At 41.9% G+C, this 20,581-nt stretch overlaps 2 protein-coding genes across 2 annotated transcripts in view; both read right to left on the reverse strand.

Annotated features, from left to right (window-relative positions):
• Positions 1-302: 302 nt before the first annotated feature.
• On the reverse strand, positions 303-9,055 carry LOC124178466 (NF-kappa-B inhibitor cactus-like). Its single transcript, XM_046561823.1, has 4 exons — positions 9,034-9,055; positions 6,240-6,633; positions 4,329-4,681; positions 303-1,574 (listed from the first exon to the last, which is right to left on the reverse strand). The coding sequence occupies exons 2-4, from the start codon at positions 6,479-6,481 to the stop codon at positions 1,210-1,212; spliced, it is 960 nt and encodes a 319-aa protein (XP_046417779.1). The 5' UTR covers positions 6,482-6,633; positions 9,034-9,055; the 3' UTR covers positions 303-1,209.
• A 6,909-nt stretch (positions 9,056-15,964) lies between these two features.
• The window catches only part of LOC124178462 (NF-kappa-B inhibitor cactus-like), a 30,582-nt gene continuing 25,965 nt past the window's right edge, over positions 15,965-20,581 (reverse strand). Inside the window, exon 4 of the mRNA XM_046561816.1 lies at positions 15,965-18,046. Within this exon, the coding sequence (XP_046417772.1) occupies positions 17,622-18,046 (425 nt within the window). The 3' untranslated portion in view covers positions 15,965-17,621. The remainder of the gene's footprint in view (positions 18,047-20,581) is intronic.

Below are 20,581 nucleotides of genomic sequence, written 5' to 3' on the forward strand. Positions count from 1 at the left end.
CAATCGGGCACGTTGGAATTCGCTTAGAAAACCTAAATCTACAGCCTCAACAAGTTATTGCATGCGTGACGATACTTTGCTAGAGACCGTTTCACCGTTGGAAAGTAGATGATTTTCTCTTCCGGCCAGGCGATGAATAACGCGCATCGTCCATCGTTTCAACGCACGTTTTAAGGATTTGATTCATGAAGCTGTTTCACCGCATCTCTATGCTCAAACGACAGCGTGTCTAATAAATTTATGCGTTATAAATTATCTCTTCAACGTACAGAAGGAAAGAAAAGTGACAACGTCAGCTTGTCTCTTGGTTTATAATCGTTGGTTTATTTTTTATATTAAAATGTATAAACGCTAATTTTATCACGAGAATGACATTGACATTATCTTGTCACTTACTCGCGATGCGCAACGACGGCACGTTTACACATGCAGTTTTAACAAGGAATGACGATATTTACACACGCGGGGTATTTTTTTTTTTTCTTCTTCGTTGGGCTATTTTCTTCACCACTGTTACAGTCTAATTTGCGATTCTGGTATAATTAAGAAAATTATTAATACATAAGTCGACGTGAGAAGTCGTCCCATTCACAGTCTCCGTCATGTACATCCATACGTACATAATACAACATATACCTATGTTCAAATATACACGTATATGTAACATGTAAATATAAATATAAATTTTTTAAGTATATATATATATATATATATATATATATATATATATATACACATATACACATGAAAATTTTTGACTAATTGTAACCAGTGTACATGTTCATACAGCTCATATACCTATCTATAATATATACATCAACACGTCCAATATACAATATCGGTGAGAATCGGGCATCGCTGCACGTTCCTCGGATCATCCATCGTTTCCCTATTTTTTTTTCTTTTTTTTTTTCTTTATCTCACCCCAAGAATCAATACTCCGTGGTTATACCGGAAAACGTTTCTTCATCCGTCATCTCGAACCTGAAGGTTACAAGTCACGCTGGTGCGTCGTACATGCAGCAAATTGTGACATCCAGCTCCCGTTTTCTTTATCCTTTAGCACAGGACGCGATTCGCTTGGTCGGATAAACTTCGGTTGTTCCATTGAATCGGCCGTTCGTTATTTACTCTTGATCATCGGCTTCGTCGGTTTGGGTATGTTCGACGGAAAATGGATGAAACGCGAATTGAAATTTCACGTCTCGCCTAGGCACGTAATCCGACACTCTGCCAGAGTTGGGGAATTTTTGCAAGCTTGTCGTTGTTCTTGAAATCCGCGGTGCGCGAACTCGTCGCACCGAGTCTCCTTCCGAGTTCCTTCGCCAACTGCGTGTCCCATGCGGCTGCGATTTCGTACGCGGTAACACCTCCGTAGGTCAGGGCGTCCAGCTGGGGATTGCACTCTTGCAACAGTAAGCTGGTGACACCTTTTCTCCGGCATTCGATGGCCAGGTGAAGAGCTGTCCTTCCTCCCAGCCTCTCCTTAGCCTCGAGATCCGCACCGACGCTGATCAGCAATCGTACGACTTCCGTATTTCCTGCGACGACTGCAGCGTGGAGGCAGGTTTCTCCTGTAAATAAGAAAAAGAGGAACGTTCAACGCTGTGCTAAACTTCGTATAAACTTCGTATACGCTGTACGTATAAACTTCTCTCGATTCAGGATCGAGTGTGGTTCGAAGTTGGAATTATATGGATTTCTAAATTTCACCATCGTAATGGTGAAATTTCACGATTGCTGAAACGTTACACGTGTAACGTATATATAAGTAAGATTTAACGCGAATGAAACTGTTCTCGGTTTATGGTATCCGAGATAAGATTTCTCGGAGACGGATGGCGCCGCGGGATTCTGCTTTATTATTACAAACAAAAGCCAATGTTTAAAAAACGTTACAAACGGTTAATCCCTATGATCATTGCACACACGTAGAGTCCAGAAACGGTGTGGACATGCGGTTCAGCGTTTATATCATCATCGGTGTACCTACTTTGCTTTTCCAAGAAATAAGAATGATAAGTAAACCAAATGAAAACTGAACGACAGTTATAGCAATTGTGAAGATCGGTGCACTTCCGAGAAGTGATGGTGATTTTTATTCGGTCGAGAAAAGCCTTTCCTGACTGACTCACGAGTGACATCTTTTTCCCCCACCTGTTTTTTTTTTTTTTTTAATTTCTGTGACCTTTGGATTCCGGACTTTTTGGTTGTTTTAGTTGGATCGTTTCTCCGCGGGATAAACTCCATGTGTGTATACACCATACGTACAACGATACCACGAGAAAAACTCATCGCATTCGCGTATTTCTTTTCAACCGCAAACCGAAGTGCTCACGTCACTCAACTATTTCGAAACAATCGCACGGGTTTGTTGAATCATCTTCTTTTACAACACGAACTGCAGGGTCATAGTCCCTAAAAATGCGTCGGTTCGAAACGTGCGACACGTATGCAAAGAAGTTGATTAGAAGAGAAAAAATGCCGCTGCGTCACGCGGACACGTACGGAATATCAGCAAAACCGCGTCACTAGTAACGCTTACACGCGTGCATGTGCAATTAAATTCTTACTCCTCGAATCGTTGCGCGATATTGTTTTTCTTCTATCTACACGGGCGTTAACAATTCTCGTCTATGAGACAGCGGTAAGTTGACATCGCCCATTCCATGCACATGACAAACACAAATTACGTAGCTCCGCTTCTGAAGCTTGAGGAAAAACCGCGATCATAATACCGTCTAGTCGGTATCGTGCAGCGGTGCACACAACGATTAGGCATCCATGATAAGTAGGCAGTAACGAATTCGTACAACAGAACAAAGTCGCGCGGGGTTTCTCTCCAAGAGTTACTTCACAGCCAATCATTCTCTCTTTTGTATCTCGATCGTTGCATAACCGAAAAGCGAGGGCCGTGTTTGGTCGTTTTTCGAAAGTGGGCCGCCCCGAGGACGAGGCCTTCCGTTCGCGTATTTGCACCGAGTTGGCAGAGGCGAGCGTGTAGCGTTTCTATTGTTGGATGGATCGCGAAAAACAATGTCAGGTGAAGGACGCGAGCGTCGAATTGTCCGTACGCCTCTGTGCGATGTGTAAATTGCAATTGGCGAATCAGGAATTAGAGTCACCGCGGGTATTTCTCGGTTGGCAAATCCTTCCGCGGCGCCTTGACCGGACGAGAATAGGGCCGGTGATTATCTGGGTCGCCAATTTGCACCTACCTCTTGAATAGAAACAAAATTTATCGCCAATCACGCTTCGCCTAATACCCGTATGAAAAAGTACCATTATTTTTAAACAACAGAACGCGGGAGACGCCGAGGTAAATCCGTTCGAACGTGTTCGAAAAGCCAGGAATTGAGAGGTGGCCAAGTCACATGCCTGAGCAGGATATAGATAGAACTAGGAAGCTGCCGTGAGTCAGCTCCGTGGTATAAGCTCCAACGGGATGCCGCGAGTTGAACTATCCTTGTCCCGATCAAAGCCTGCGGGCTAAACTTAACCGGCTCGCGATGAGTTTGCCACCAACAGCGGCGTAGCTGCCCTACATAAAATTTCATTTTTAAACAACCGTTTTATCATACCGAGACGGTTGTCTTTCGTATTTTAAACCGTCGACAGATATTTCGGAAAAGTCGTGTCTTCACCTGGGATTAGAAATAGGCTTTTCACAACACGGGACGACGATCGATGCGGGATTGCAAAATCCTCCCGGGAAACTCCGAGCTGCCTTGAGATCGATCCTCCGTTCCCGTTATCAGGCCGCGGAACGTTTTTATTTTTTTTTTTTTTTTTTTCAATTTTATTAGCAAATCGTTACAGGGATCCCTCAAGTTTGTCGCCACTGTGGGGTTTCCCGAGTCGAGAACGCAGCGGTGCGCAAATAGCCTGGCAGGTATTCCTGAATGTCAAACACATCTGCTTCTGCTTCGACTTGAGGTCAGAATTAAACGAGGGGGGTGGGCGGGGGGAGGGGAGGGGGAGAGATATCGGTGATGCAACAAATCCCGGAGAAGAGGATGGCCGATTAAATTCCTAACCGGATACGCTTCCTGCCTTTTACAGGTGCAACAATCGGTCGGCGAAGCGAGAAAAAGAGACCGACGCCGATGCCGGAGCAAATCTGCGATCAACACAATTACCGATTTCGTTTTGACGGAATAAATCAGACACGACGGTCACGCCGCTTCATCGCGGTTCCGCGATTCGCGTCGTCCAAGTGCCCGCGTATCAAAGTGCCAAGACATTGCGATTTGCAAAAATTTATCAGCTGTTCCCTCACGGGATTTGACGGAATCGAGAAAAGAATAGCGAAGCTTCGGTTTACTGACCTTCGTAATTCCGCTGCTCGAGGTCCTGAGGGATCGCTGGCGCCTGCCTTTCGGGCGTCAGGTACATCCTTTCGCAGGACGATATCGGCTCGGTCAGCGCCCTGGCGCAGGCCAAGTCCCCGGATGCTGCGGCGAGATGGAGCGCCGTGTTTCCGTCTGAATTTCTGAGGCTCGGATCGGCTCCCGCCAAAATTAGTCGCCTCACTATGCTCGGCTGGTGGGTGTAAACAGCGAGGTGCAACGGCGCCTGGCGCTTGCTGTTCAAGCAGTCGAAGAGCGAGGGATGAGGCGACATTCTTATCAGGCTCATTGCGACCTCGTGGAAACCCTGGACGATGGCGATGTGTAGCTGTCTGTTGAAAAAATTATTTTCATTTACTTAAGGCTCTTTGTTCGATGCCGAGCGAGACGACGTTTCTGATATGGATTTGAAGGATCGTTTGCTTCTAACGTCATCAATCGTCGATGATAACACACGGCGCAAGGCGGGCTGTGGTTGACTGGATGTTTGATAACTGTGTTAGCTATTTTTACCACACCCGTAGTTCACTGATCTGGCCTCGGGGATGACGGCGAAGGATGATAGAGCTAATCTTAAATGCCGAACTATAGGATCTATAATCAGCGAGTCAAGTATTGGAATTCAGATATCGAACCACCGGTTGATACAGAGATCTGTGGATGGTATTTTTGACCGCCGCCACTTGGGTTATGACCAGTTTGTTCGTTATTAACACATCGAGGGTTGACGAATTACTCATGGGTTTGACCAGGAATCCTTTTTAATCGTTTCCTTCTTTATTTTTTCAAATACTCATAGTCGTGAAAATGTTTGTTTTACTCGGAACTGCGGTCATTTGTCAAGAGATATTGAAAGTTGAGGCAAAAAACTTTCTCAACCAGGACATTGGTTGCATATTAGCGTTCAAAAAAGTTTACCGCTACTTAATCTGTGGTTTTCTATTGACGTGGGTTGAAAATTTGCCACCGCAATTATACATTTCTGACTATTAATTAATCCGGCATGCGACGTTGGCGTGTATAAGAAAAGGGAAATGAATACACTATACAATTGTGCAATTTAGCTATCAGAAATGCTTTCCTGGAAATGCAATGGACAAATTGAGCTTGAATTTTCCCTTTTGTCGTTCAAAAATGTTCAATCTTCGATCCCGAACGTTAAACACGCCTCGAAAAATGACCAATATACCCGATCTCCGTACTAAATTCGTGAGTAGATCCCAGCCCGCGGATACATCATGCCTCAGCTATTTCGAGATGACCTTCGAAACTGAGAAACAACTTTGAATTGAATATTTCCGTCCAAAATTACGGTCACTATACGCTCGGGTCCCATGCGGAAGAATGGAATCCGCTACGCTGGCTGAAGATCGTTTTATAAATGATCCATTACGATGGTATCCTCGTTTCAAGAACAAACTACAAATCACTCGAGGAATTCCGGGATCATAAAGTAGCATGCGCATCTGTTTCCTCTACCAGGTTAAAAAGCATTATGGGAATGAAATTTTCAACACCGAGAAAGGCCAACGTATCGAACAAACAACTGTTCGAAAAACAAAAGGAATGTCTCAAGGTGATCGGACGATCCGCTTCGAAGTGATCCTTATGAGATCATTACCGTAGGTAGTAATGTTTTTCATGACTCACACGACGCGCATAACGATCACTAAGCATGTAGGCAGTGGTAGACTTTTTGTACACAACGCGGTCTTAGCACGTCCAAAATATATAATATCGTAACAGGCAAATAGCTCGTTAAGAAATGATCAAAGTCAAACAGGAAAAAAAGAAAAAGAAAAGAGGACAAGCAAGGATTCGAATGATCGATGCGGTCTTTTGACGATGACGAATCAGCGGGAGTTGGAGTACCAATCGATTAAGACTTACGTGTCGCCATCCTCGTCCTGCGAGTAGTAGAGCTTCCAAAGCTGCTGGGCTTGTTCAAGGTAGGAGTCTTCGTCAACTGGCGAAGAATGATGCGAAAATCTGCGACCGGTAACCGGGGCCAATTCGTCGGTTGGTTCGGCCTGAACCTTTCCTCTGAGGTGGTTTATCGTCACGTGTGTCAAGGTGAGTTGGCTGAGGGTATCGCTCAGACCAGCCTCGACGATCCCGCTGTCGACTCTCATGTCTACGTCGGGCTGGATCTTCCAGGACGAGACCTCGGAGTGTTCCCGATCGGCGTGGAGCCTGAGATCGGCAGGTTGTTCCTGCTCCGATTGCAGGACGGTGATGTTCTGGCCCGACAAGAACCCCGAATCGATCTGGACCCCGGGGTCATCTGAAAAGTTTTTCTTCGATTGGTTCGTCATCCGTGATTGCAGCATCGTCTGGCTGTTTCTGAACCTCGGCGTATAACGATAAGTTAACGCGACTAACGACGACGTTTGCGGCCGCGAGATATGTCAATGACGCACTTCAACTTTGATGTACGTATAACGTACCGTAAATTACGATTATAATTCCGAACTGTCAGCTAAGCGGCACTTTCCAACTGTTTTCTGACGTTTCTTTCTTTTTTTTTTTTTTTTTTATTTACAGCAATTGCGATACCGTTCACTGTGTAACAGCTGTTGTTTAACCAGATCTGGCTTTTCGGCAATTAGTTTAATTGTATATAATTACCGCGCAAATAGTCGCAGAGCTCTGACAGGCGGTGTTCACTTTCACGATTGCAGAAGGCGACTGTAGTTTGCCGTTTTCGGAATAACTCGGAGCTCGAATTTCCCCATTTCGCAACGTGTCCGCACTAAGTGTACGCGTTATCTCCTTATCGTCCGACCGTTTGCGCGAGTCACACAATCAGTTGCGGAACTTTTGATGTTCGGTATGTTTGCACGGTTTAGTGCTTGTCAATTTCCTCTATTAGCACCGAACTACGGTTTGCGAAAGTCGCTTGGTGCACGATTCAGCGAGTCCGTGAACACGCTGATAACGAAGTGGCTTTTCAAACCGACTCCGCTTCCTCGATTCGTTCCAACGCAACTGACGTTTGAAAACGTACTGACCGAAGTTGTAAACACGAGCGAGGAACTCGCCTCGAGCGTTTCTCCCCTCTAGGCAGCTGCCAAATGAAACGGGAAAACCATTCCTGAGTGCCAAGTCGGTATAATCCTCGACTTTCAAGGCTCGTCGATGCACGGACATACATTCACATCGACATGCGACATGCTTGTCTGCTGTGTCTGTGTCCCTCCCGGTGTGTTAGCTCCGTATGTTACGTCACACGCTGCACTGCAATTGACCCGCGGACGTGAGACAGATGTTATTTTCCCACGGCTTTTCTTTCGGGAAATCTGCACGGTAGAAACGCGTCAAGCTCACCTTACGTCTCGCGCTCTCTTCCGAGACCTCATCGAGCTCGTTAGTGTTAGCCGGATTGGTGCGTAGAAACGACCCCGATTGAAATGGATTTAAATACGTGTACGAAGGTCGTTAAAACTTGATTACACTGTGTTGAACGCGTGGAGATTCATAATCCATGTATACCTAGATAAATATCTGCGTTCGTAAAAGAGGAAAGAATTCCTTCGGTTTGTATCGCGTTTATAAACGCAAGCTGTTCGCAATCAGCTTTCACCATCGGATAACATTCAAAAATTTCTAAACACCAAGCGGTTAACTTCAAGCGAATTAACGATTGCGCCACCCGATATGGGTGTCAGTGCCCAATTAAGGTGCAGCGGAAAACTCTCTCTCTCGCACTGCCTCTTTTCAATAGTCCATTTTAAAAATACCCAGCCATTGTTTATGGCCGGAGTTTTGCACGAATAGCTGTGCACTTAACAGTGGGGACGTAATGACGAACGCAGATAATTCGGGTGCTAAACGATGAGTGAAAAGCTTACGTAGATCTCACCGCTTTGTACCAAGTCTCGTGATCAAAGTTTATTCAACATTCAAAGTCCGTTCAAGATACGCAAATGCTTGCTGCAAATACCGGTACAGAAGATGATCGACGTTATAATTAAAAAACTGTTTTCTTCACAGTTCGCAGGAAAATTAAAACGCCGAGCATCTCGGTTCTCCGAGGTGAGAAATATGATTTAAGACATTTCTACACTGCAGATATACTTGCAGGGTTATTCCGTTTGCTAAGCTAATCTTTGTCTCGCTGTCGAAACACAACAATGAAGAATTCTCCATACCCAGACAATGATTCGAGATCACTGCAGCGATACTTTGGTATCCTGTGAATTGAAACTGCTACAACGGGTACCGCTGTACGACACAAAGCTGATAACCAATACAGATTATAATTTTCCGCATGATTAACCGCTGCAACATGGAGCAATATTTCCGACGATGTAAAAGGTACGTGCTTCGTGTCTGTAATGTATTTTGAGAGTGAATTGTAGTGATACGTCTAGAGTCCTAGTCATCCGACTGGACTTCTTTATTCTCAACAATTTGCAAATAGGATGAGTACCATGATCTTTAGGGGTGATGGGGGGGGGGAAGGGGGGCTACGCGATTTCTCCAAATTAAATTCCCCCCCCTCTTCGTTCTCAGATAAACAATTCACGCCGAGGTCTTGGGTCTATAATCTCGGAAATACCGGGCGAGAATAATACCTGGGCAAACACAGTACCCGCCTATCTATATCGTTATTATTGTACAAGGCAAAAGATACGACCGGTGCGGACATGCCGCTGCAGTATAAGTTGACGTTATATCGTACCTAAATGCTTATCTCCACACCGTTGGACAAGGCGGCTGGTTCGTTACTAGTGCGCTAAATATACTGGTAGAACAAATTGAACGAAAACAAAGTTTCAAAATAACCATGTTAAATTGAAGACGACAGGCTCAGAGCTTAAACGCGATTGTAAGATGATTGGATGGAAGGCTGTGAGTCTTGCGTTATTCCGGGATATACCTGTATAATGACCGGGGAAAAATTTCGCAAGTTATACGCCATCTTCTTGGCAAGGGTACAGCGAACAGCCATCGTCAACCTTGTTTTTATTCTCCCGGTATACAACTCGAGCTTTTTACACACTTGATTAGTCATTTTATTTGAGGCTAGTGCGTTCTTTTCATTCCTCCTCGGGGGACTTCTCAAACGGTTGCTTCAAATTTTCAGCTACCTGGCAATATATGCTCATTCCTTGTCCGCTGTATTATGCAAGCCGCAGAGCTTTAGCTATAACTACGACGGCTTGCGAACCGATTTTGATTTTTGCGCTATGAGAATATCGATGCGAATGATTGCTCTGATCAACCGAAGTTAATTGAACACAGCCCACATTTGTGCGAAGGACACGTGCTAAATGGGAAAGTTTTGTTCGTGCAATTTACACGTGAAAACTTCACACTTACGTATTGCCCGGCGGGACTTGCGTAACGTGAATAACCGATGATAGTTCGATGGTCATTCGCGAACCACGGCTCCATTTATTCGCATTCATTGATCGGATTGAGGAAATAATTGAGGGCCTGATCTACCCGATAAAAAATTTCTTGCGAAGTTACTGCAGGGCGATAGAAATCCGAAAACCCAAATAACGAGCTTAAAAATAGTTTCACGCGTTTGGGACTCAGTTATACTACGTAGATAGATTTTCAGGAGCCCGAAACTAGTATACGCTCCGCTCATAAATAGTTTCGCTCGTGTGATACTAGCAGCTCGTAAATTACGCGGACAGAGATGAATATCCTGTATAACTCAACGCATCGGTGTCAAGAACTTGTATGAATTTGTCAGTTGTAATTCATTAACGATTAATTATATTTCACTCTGATGCGTGCGCGCACAGATATTCGCATGTTGCAACGACGTTTTTGGAGAAACGTCTGATTTTCTCATCCTTGATCGATGCACGTACTGACTCATTGAATTTCACGTAAAACAATATCTTGAATCGAATCGAAAGTCTGTCACGTACGCTCGTGTAATAGTGCAGCGTAATGCTTCTGTTCCTCGTGACGCGTTCAATCAAACCTCACAATCAGCTGCAAACCACGCGGAAAATCCATACAGCAATGGTGGGTTAATTTTATGATCCGTGGGACGGCGAAGCAAGCTGGCCACGTTGACTCCATGAGAAAATCATTTTGTTGCGCAGTGATGATTGACGAAAACGTAAAGGAGCCGGAAACGCGGTTGAAAAAGATCCAGACAAAGCTTTGCGTATGACAGCACGTGAGAATGATGGCTAAAGAATCGCCTTGAGTAATTGAAAAATACGTTTGTTAACTAGGCAACGTTATAAAAGTGGAAGTACATTATACAATAGCCAAGTAAGCTCGGCACTCTATATAAACAGCGGTGTATTTACAATTGGATACGTTAAGTACCCACGAGTGTAAGATATTCTCTAACATCCTCGAAAATACGACATAACGATGAGTCTTCGCAAGCCAACAATGCCTGGGCATAGGTATAACAGACTTCGTTAGTCAGTTTTTGACTCAGGGTCTAATCAAACCTCGTTAGAAATAAGAACAACTCGTTTCGTCGGTTGAGGCCAGGTTGGAAATAAACAGAGGTAGCTGAATAAGCATCCTTGTCATCCTTGAAGAATACTGAATCCTTTATGATTATATAGTAGCAATAATACAGGTAAAAACTACAAGTCTTTGAATCGTGGGTATTTTCTTTTTTAAAAAGAATTACGTTGATTCTCCGAATTCAAAGGTCGTATCGCTTCGTCAAACAGCGATGGATCTCGTAAAGTTCATTTCAAAAAGGATCGAAGCACTAACGGTGATGATGTATGCTCAACAGGTACGTGCCTCGAACTCAGTTCTGTGAAACCCGGAAAAACCACCCCGAATTATGCTGTCGTAACTTTCGACGAAAGTATCATCGCAATGCGTAAGTCGGAACAAATGCGTACGTGTCGACTCGCGACGATGACGATTCTTACTTTTAACGTCAGATAAGGCGCGACATTATTGTATTCTTTTTCTGTTGACTCTTTATCTGTTGCACCGATCAGGCAGAATGATATAACACAAGTGCTAATCGAGCAAAAGGAAAAAAAAAAAAAAAAAACAACAATGAGCTAGGACAAGATAAAGAACCGTCAGTATTTTCCGCGACTAATTGTTATCGCAATTTTTTATTCATCGATTTATACACGAACGTGAAACATCAGTGCGGAAATCCCAAGGTATAAAATTAATATCTCGGCGACGATAAGCGAGGTGACGCGTTGCAAGGCTGGTATTGGATGTAATCCAAACGGGTAAAAACTGTACAATTTTCCCAACATTATCACGAGATAAGGATACTGGGAAACTTGTAAACTGTAATGTTTATCTATACAGACTTCCGCTCAATACCGGCAACCGCCATTTATTCAAGTATATTTTTTCCTCGGATGCTTTTCTTATTTCCTCAACAAACTTTTCGCGATCGGATAATATAAACGGTGCATTACAGTGCCTTCCTCTTCATAATCACCCTACGCGAAACGGCGGTCTGGCCTTTTCTTGGGTCTTATATAGGTCCGCGTATTCAAGCTTGCAGGCGCCGAGCCGAGCCGGTTGGGGAATTCCAACCGCTTTGTATACGTCTACCGCAGACTTTTAAGACTGTAGATCGATCTACTCCAGACTGTATTTGAGAGTAGAGAGATAGATTCATCGATTGGCGGCGCATTTCATTGCCTGAATAACTGAACCATTCGATGTATGCTCGCAACGCAGTTGACATAATACACGTTACACGTGGCATTTTTTAGCCGTTTTTGTATGAAGAAAAAAAAAAAGAAAAAAAAAACATGTCTTTACAGTTGTCGTCCAACAAGTTTGACCGGAAAATCCAGTTCCATTTTCCCTAGGCATCTGCAGGCTCTTCGCGTTTGATGCAAAGAGAATCTGTGACTTCAACTCGTCTCACGCATACCATTAATTATCTGTCAATTGGTGAGAAGCCTGCAGATAGTATATAGTAATTTTTACAATCCCGATTCAAAGTGTTCTCCACTTTTTGTCTTCTTCGTGACTTCGCTTTTTACCTTCTCAACGTTTTCCTAGCATCGAGCATATATTCAGTTGTGTCCGCGTCCTCGACCCCGTTCAGAAGTTAATTTTACCGTATATTTTTTTTTTTGTCTTAAACTATCACACTCGAGTACAACTTTTATCAAATAGCAAGCATTTCTTTAACTGTATAAAACGTTTCTGACTGTGGATACTTTCGGGCTATAAAATGTACGCGACTGGCGCCTAAAGCGATTCCAGTTTTTATAACCGCTTCTCGATGTAAGAATTTTCAAATATAGACGCGGAGGAACAGGCAGATAAGGAGATTCTCATATCTCCAACCCGAATGATTACTAATGACTACTGTTTACCCGTATAATTAACACGTTTCGAGATACTGGTTTCAGCAGATAGATTCATTGGTTGTACTGGAGGGCGTGGTCCACCATGTGTTTTTTGATCGCTTCAATATAAGCGGCGTGAAACCCTGAAAGAATGATAAAAGTTACCAAAAATATAACGCAATTGAACTGACACTGCTTTAACCGAGTCGAATATGGTGAAGGGTTTAATTTTTGAAGCCAATAACACTTCTCCTGACGCGAAAAAATTAAGATGAAACAAAATGAATTTTATACGTTACTGTAGAAAAATACCTGCAGCAAATCATTTTTTTCCATTGAATAATCTATGTATATTCTCATTGTCAATGACTGTGAAGAAGCGGTCTCGAACATTCATTAGAAGTGAGACAAAGAGATATCTGAGCTAAGAAACTCAAACTTTTTTTTCTCATGAATAACCAAGCAGGATGATCTCTGGAAGAGTGATAAAGTCTCTCCAAGTATTTCATCCTTTTTACCAGGAACCGATGATGGTGATCATCCGAAGGTCGCAATGCTACCCAAGAATCCCGTTATGGCGTGTGCACAAGGCCGTTAGGCAGATTGTATTCATTAATGGTTGTCATACTGGTTGGAGTCAAGTTGTCACGGATTAGAAAGGACTTGGAGAGTTTTTGAACTGCTCTTCGATAAATTTATTTCCTGGAGATTCACTCGCGCCACGAATATTTTTCGACGTGCAAAACGCCGTGCAAAGTTGTTTTCGACAACTTTACTTTCATTTATTTTTATTTTATATATATATATATATATATATTAAATTAATCGGGAGTTGTTAATGATTGGTATATACCACTTGAATTTACGATCATTTAACGTTGTCTTTCGTATGAAAAATGAAGAAAAATATATCTCATCCATTGCCTCGGCATGCAAGACTATAAAGTAAGAAGAGATAATTGAACGAGTCTTAAGTTATAAAATTGGCCGTTCAAATTTTGAGCTTAACCGAGAGCCAAGTCGAAAGTCGATATATAGTACTTTAGCTTGCCAAATTTTCATTTAAATTGTATCAGTGTACTTTAGTTGATATCCGGAACCTTAGCAGAAGTTGTTTAGAGATCCGTGCCCGATTTGTAATTTGTCCATTTCATGCAGCTCTTATTTGATGCCCTTTTTTGCTGCAACGACCGCATCGCGAGTTCGGCGACCCTGTCGATGACTTGGCAAGGACGAAACCTGCGCGTGGCATCGTACAAAAGCTTGACGAAAACTCGTCGGTATAGCATATAAAACTGTAGCGGTGGGAAATCAATTTCCGAAGTCGAAGCTCGGCGCTATTATACGAGCACAATTACGTGCGGTTAGCCACTAATGAAATGTAAAAAAAGACAACGAATAAAAAAGAAAAAGCAAAAGTTGCGCACCTTGCGGAACTTGGACTGACCGCCGATCGAAACGTAATGAATAATTCAACTGGAAGGAAAAAAAATTCGTACAGAAATAACGGCGATAAAATATTATAGGCGTGATATGTGAGGCTTGCGATTTAAATCAAGATTCGAACTGGAATTTCTCTGATGCAAGCTGTGGCCTTATTTGCGTGCAGCGTGTGTACTACTTGGTCTACCGCAAGTGAATTAAGCGCCTATCTAGCCAGACAGAATTCGTATCACGCGCACCATCAGTCTGAGCGCTCTGAACATGTGTAGAAGGTATTTTTGTGCCCGTATGGTGCCTTTTGCATGTGCGTGAGCAATTCGCTTTGCCGATTTTAGAGACTGGCCAGTCGGCTAACGGGAGGGGAGGGGCTGATGGCCCGCAGACGCGAACTTCCCCAAATAAGAGTAGTAAACCGGCGCAGAAGACGATCTTCGCAGTTCTTGGAATTCGAAACGAAACGCTACCTGACGACGAGAAGCGAAAGGAAATATTTGCTCTGTACCGCGTTAGCGCGGATACCGTGAAGAGAGCCGTTACAGATGTAAACACGGGAAGTTTGCCGCAGAGACAGCGAGTTTACAAGCTAAAATTCTCGGTCTCTAGAGCCAAGCCCGGGCGTAAAATCATGCCTAAACTATTCTTGCCATCGTCGTGTTTGGCGCGAAATAGCGATCGGTGATTGACCAGCTGCGGAAATGAGCGCAGAGCCGAAATTAAATTGCAGGCGTGTCAACGGCGGCCATCTTTCCTCTGGCGTCACCGTTCGAATATTTGACAGACACTTTTTTCCGTTACTTTCTACCTTTGAATAGGGTCGAAAAATACTTTCATACACGCAAGAATTCGTGCTTCCAGGAATTTTGCCGAGATTATAATGATGAGCGTACATATTAATTTGGCTTATTCTTAATTGAGAATACGAGAAGAGATTTCTTACTTTCCTGCGAAGATCTTGTGATTGATCGATCGATCTAGTTTCAACCCTGTGTGGAGACGGAAGCGTATAAGTAATAGTGAAAGTGAAGATCCTGGATCTAAGTTACCGCTTCTTCATACCATTTGCGATGATCATCGGCGTCTAATACGGCCGATGACAGCAGTGAGTGAGATGATAGACGGATCGATGAATAGCGTGACTAACTTTCTATCACATGACACCATCGATGAATATAAAATAAATGAATGTGAAAAAGAAATAAATAACTAGAAATTCGTATAGGTAATATAGGTACATACACGCATACCTACGTGTGTGTAACAGTATAAACAGGTATATCCGCATGTCCCGCACGATACTATAATAATTTACACATGCGTTGATTAATAACCGTCGATATGTATAAAACGGAGGTGAGCACATGCATACATACGTGACCGTGCCACAATAACCATAATAATCAAGTATACAGACGTACGCCTATGATCTTCGGGATGAAAATATTTAATAAATGTGTTTACATCACTCTTCTATTAACAACAATTGGATACTTGCTTACGAAATTGCCAATTGACGTCATTGAACGTGTCTCGCATTCATTGCTCGGCAACCAATTGGGCAAGGAACATTCGTAAACATGGACAGATGCTAGATATGATTGCTGTTACGTTTTCCATATACAGCTGCTTCTACATCAAACCACCTTATCATTTGCTATCAGTAAGTTTCTTTTCATGCTATTGTCAATCTCAAAATCTCAGATCTCTTCGTTGTGTAACATCGTTGGGAAAGAGCGATAAGCTGACAACTCCGGTGTGATTATCAATTTCATTGGTTTTTCTTATTCCACTGACGTGTTCATCCCAGCACTGAACACTTACGTTTTTTTATGTCACAACTCTTATTTGCATGGAATGAAAATTTTGTAATTATATGAAATAACAAATCTCTAGTATTTTTTGTCTTTTCTTAAGAACGTTCGTTTATTACTAAAATATAATCGTTTCCACTAAAGCAATAATAATAATAAAAGTATAACATAAGTTATAATTAATAATTTGTTAGCTAATTTACTAATAGGGTAAAACGTGGCTATGTACAATACCGAGGAGAGTTTTTAACACGTGAAAAATTTTGCATACAGATATAAAGGGATGAAAAGATTCAGAGAGAGGTACGTCTAGATAGGTACAGGGAAATTATCTTTCCGTCACGAGGATTGTTTATACAACAATTAACTATAATAAGTTAATCTATAGTATATTTTGATGCAGGGCTTAGCCTATAATGGGGCTCATACCTCGCCTATATATATAAGATATTTTACATATAATAATATTCGTAATATAATAATAGCAATATAAATAAATGATAATTAATTTTTGTAGTCACGCTATAGTCTCTCTCTCAATATTCGCTTTATACTATACATTTAGGTATATTGAACCGTGTGTTATTAATTTGTTTCGTTTCACAATATAATATATTTCTTTCTGTTTCTTTAAAATCGTATTTCGAAACGATATTGAATTCATCTATCATATTATATCTATAACGCCATTTTACGTATCTATTTATGTATATATAGATATTTATACACCGATTGTTCGATCCAGAATTGTTGAAGAGGTCACAAGCGTGAAGGTTTATCGCAAACTTGACTCGAATATCTCCTTTTATCAGAGCAATTATTGCCGGTGTACGGAATAATCTCCCAACTAATATACAACATTCGATCCGTACTCGTAGAAATTGACGAAAAAGCGAATTTAAGAAAGCGAAAAGACGTAGGAAAAGTGACACAAAAAAGACGATAAACCGGTATAAGAGAAAACGAAATCGTCCGTAGGATCGCTTACAATTATTCAACTATACACATTTCAATAATAGGCATTAAATAAAATTCAACGATAATCGAGTCGACAGATGCTTTGGGGTCGGAAGAAACTCGTTATTTTGCAATTTTAAAATTACCTAAAGTTCGGCAAACCGTTAATAAATCATCAACAAACACAGATTTTGTAAATTCAACTTCTTGAGTTATTCCAAAAGTGCAAAATAGTCATTTTTCTTACAAAGTTTGGATAGGCTAACGTTACTAACTTCAACTTCATACATTGGGGATTATCCGGTACGCGCGAACCTCTTCGATTTATTCCATTTAACAGATATGTTTCGTTTCATCTCGTCATTTCATTAACATTGTCGTTTCGTTCAAATTTTTGTAGAATACATACACACACACACGCATATATATATATATATATATATATACATATAATATATATATATATATATATCGTCGACGGTAAAAAACATGTCGTTCGAATTTTTTTAAAATACATACACACACATATATATATATACTATATATACATATAGTATATATATATCGTCGACGGTAAAAAACGTGTCGTTCCAATGTTTCCCATAGATCCATCTGTTATCAGGGAATCGTTCCCTGCATCCTCGGACAGATTGTCCGCGGTAAGGACTCGCCGCAGCCCTCGAGGGCGTTCAGTTCCATCTCCAAAGAATGTCCGGAGCGATTGCGATGAGGAACGATAGGGAAGCGAGACGTCGCGTCCGGATTCCCGGTCTTCTTCTTCCCTAGGTTCTAAGCCCGGCGCCTTGCCACGTGTGGTTTACGTTGTTGACGTTGTAGACGGGGCTCTTCGAATCTCCCTCGTCCTCGGAGTCATCGTTCATGTCCGAGTCGCTGTCATCCTCGGAGTCCGACTCTGGAGGCGGTTGCGGTTTCGCTCCAAGCCTTACAAGCTCCCTCGCAAGCTCGAGGTCGCCGCAAGCCGCTATTTGGTAGGCGGTTATACCGGCGTAAGTAAGGGCGTCGAGACACGGGGCGCACTCCTGGAGTAGAAACTTCGTCACCGATGTCCGATGTCGCTCGATCGCCAAATGAAGCGCCGTCCTTCCAGCGAGCCATTCACCAGCCTCCAAATCGGCCCCGTTCCGCAGGAGAAGTCTAACCAGTTCAACGTGGCCTCCGATCACCGCCGCGTGGAGACAAGTTTGTCCTGGAAACAGAAAATTTCGATATTGATCGTCAGTTGGGATGCTACATATCGCATGTAAATCAGTTCAGATAGCCGCTAGTTAGAAAAGCCAATTGTCGTGCAATTATATCGGAATTCACAATGTACATGAAATTCAAACTCATGTACAACATATGATATAAAAGATTTTACAAGATCATTGTACATTCTTAGATCGAGATAAACCTAATCGTTGATTTACTCGATTGCAATTGCAGCTTCGTACTTTGCTTTTTCGCCTGTGATGTTGAAAGTTACAAAATAATTTGTATACAATCCAGAAAGCAGGCAGAGGAGTTGAATTTCAAAAGGTTATCGACACATACATGTGCCGATTCATCATCGTCGCAAGTAGGTACAAAGAATCGAGCGGACGTTATAACCGTTTATTCGCGTATACCTTATACAGCTGTATGTATAATTTTTAAACGCCACGTAATGCAAACGTGTTAATATCTTGTTCAAAGATTGATGAAAATATAACATCAAACTTCCACCGCATCTTTGTGTCATGAATACATACGTATAAATTAAATTAATTATCATACGTGTACGACTTTGATATTTTCGCTGATTTTCTTTTTTCTCGTTTAGAAACGTTATACCGAAGTAACATGGAATATAAGAAATATATATATATAATATATATATATATGTACATACACGTCAAACTACCCACATTACGTACACATCACAGACAAGGAGTGTGAATGACTTGACCTAGTATAATAATTACATATACTAATATATATATACACGATGGAAAAATTTCGAAAAAATATCATCAAAAAGTATCATTTTTGACCGAAAAGAAAAAAAAAGCAAAAAAATCTATCGGACATCAAAATCTAAGGAGGTGAGGTCCATGACCCGTTGGTTTGACGTAGAATACTCCATATACATAAAATTAAATGGTGTGCGGTTTCCGCAAACCGAGTGAATAAGGAGAAAAAAAAAAAAAAAAAATTCTTTATCCGCTGTCCCTATTTGTATGTGTATGTGTATGATATGTATATATATATTTTTTTTTTTCACCTCCAGTCACGCGGTTTTCACAGACGTTCCGGAGCGATATTTTTTTTGCGCGCGCATGCGAAGTGCGAGAGGAAATGCCCGCTCATGTGTGAGTATAAATAGAGACAGGCGAGTATAAGAAGGATCGTCGATGCGAGTATGTGTAATAATTTCAGAGCGTGTGCAAGAGGCGGACGTTTCTGGTTTGTTGAGATAGAACAAGACGCAAGACGTCGGTCACATGCCTTAGCATCCAACGAAAATCGGCAGTCGGTGGAAGGAAAAGTTGAAAATCAAAGGCAGACTCGCGCACGGAGATAGAGGATAGAACTAGGAAGAATTAAGAACGGGCATGAGGTGGGTGAGTCACCGTCGGAGAGGTTTGGCTGGCTGCCTGCGGTCCAAACTAGGCTCGCCCCGATCAAAGCGCCGCTAAATTTAACCACCCTGAGTTAGCACCGGTCGCAAGCGTCATTGGCGTAAACGATGGAAAATTCTTCGATCCGTTTCCCCCTCTATTCCGACGATTCGTTTTGTTCGATAATTTTCCTCGTCTTTCCACCGTCGTGAAGTGAAAACAATTTTCATTTCATGGAATTCTCCCCTACACTTTTATGCATTTTCTCCTCCAACTTGACCGCGAATTATTACAGTTTCATTTCGTCTTTCCCTGACTCGATATTAAAAGTTTCTATTTTTGCGTATCGTTATTTTCTCAGCTAGAATGTTACTTTCGTCCGTAAATTATACTTCTTACCCCATATTTCAAATGTATTGGGTAATTTAAGCGCCCGTGTGGTAATTTACTCTTCTTTTCTCGACGACCTTGGGTAAATAACAAACTTCCAAGTTTATCGCGGTGATTATAAAATAAGAGCAGGTAGTGGGTATTAGGTAGTACTTGTATACGTGTGTATACGTGTATCTGTATGTTTGTACAATGTACCTACATAGCAGCAAGTGCGCGTCACGGAGAATTGGCGCGATATATACATGTATGTATGCACATAAAAAAACAATTGGTATATAAAAGTTTGGGAAAATCCCGCGACACCGAGACCTCGCGTTGATTATATACAACGAGACGTATTCTATTCATTTGCATGTTATGTACGTAGACGTACATGGTGCGAAAAAATGGCGTGTTATTTTCTTCCCACACTTTAATTAAAGAGACAGTTATGTGTATGTATATAATATATACCGCAATCCGTTACATTGAATCACCACACACGTGACTATAATATAGCAGGTATTAAATGTTCGTCATTTTTCGTATTATGTGTCAATTTCTTTCCTTTCTTTTCATCTTAGCAGAAGGGTTAATGAGATTGTAAGGAAGAAAAAATCCGATAAATTTTTACGACGAGAGTGAAAGAGAGAAAAAAAAATAAATAAAACAATAAAAAGTTAAATCAAATGCAAACGAGATGGAAGAAGAGTGTTCAAAATTTTCCTACGTATATTATACACACACAAATTGGTGAAAAATACGTGGAAACG

The sequence above is a fragment of the Neodiprion fabricii genome, chromosome 3, assembly GCF_021155785.1.
Source record: "Neodiprion fabricii isolate iyNeoFabr1 chromosome 3, iyNeoFabr1.1, whole genome shotgun sequence".
NCBI lineage: Eukaryota > Metazoa > Arthropoda > Insecta > Hymenoptera > Diprionidae > Neodiprion > Neodiprion fabricii.

Bases quoted from the DNA above. Each gene is read 5' to 3' on its own strand.
- LOC124178466 (XM_046561823.1), bottom strand. From the start codon at position 6,481: ATGAGAGTCGACAGCGGGATCGTCGAGGCTGGTCTGAGCGATACCCTC. The intron at 4,682-6,239 runs GTAAGTCTTAAT...TTTTTTCAACAG, and splicing joins CAGGACGAGGATGGCGACAC to ACAGCTACACATCGCCATCG. The intron at 1,575-4,328 runs GTCAGTAAACCG...TCTTATTTACAG, and splicing joins CGAGCAGCGGAATTACGAAG to GAGAAACCTGCCTCCACGCT.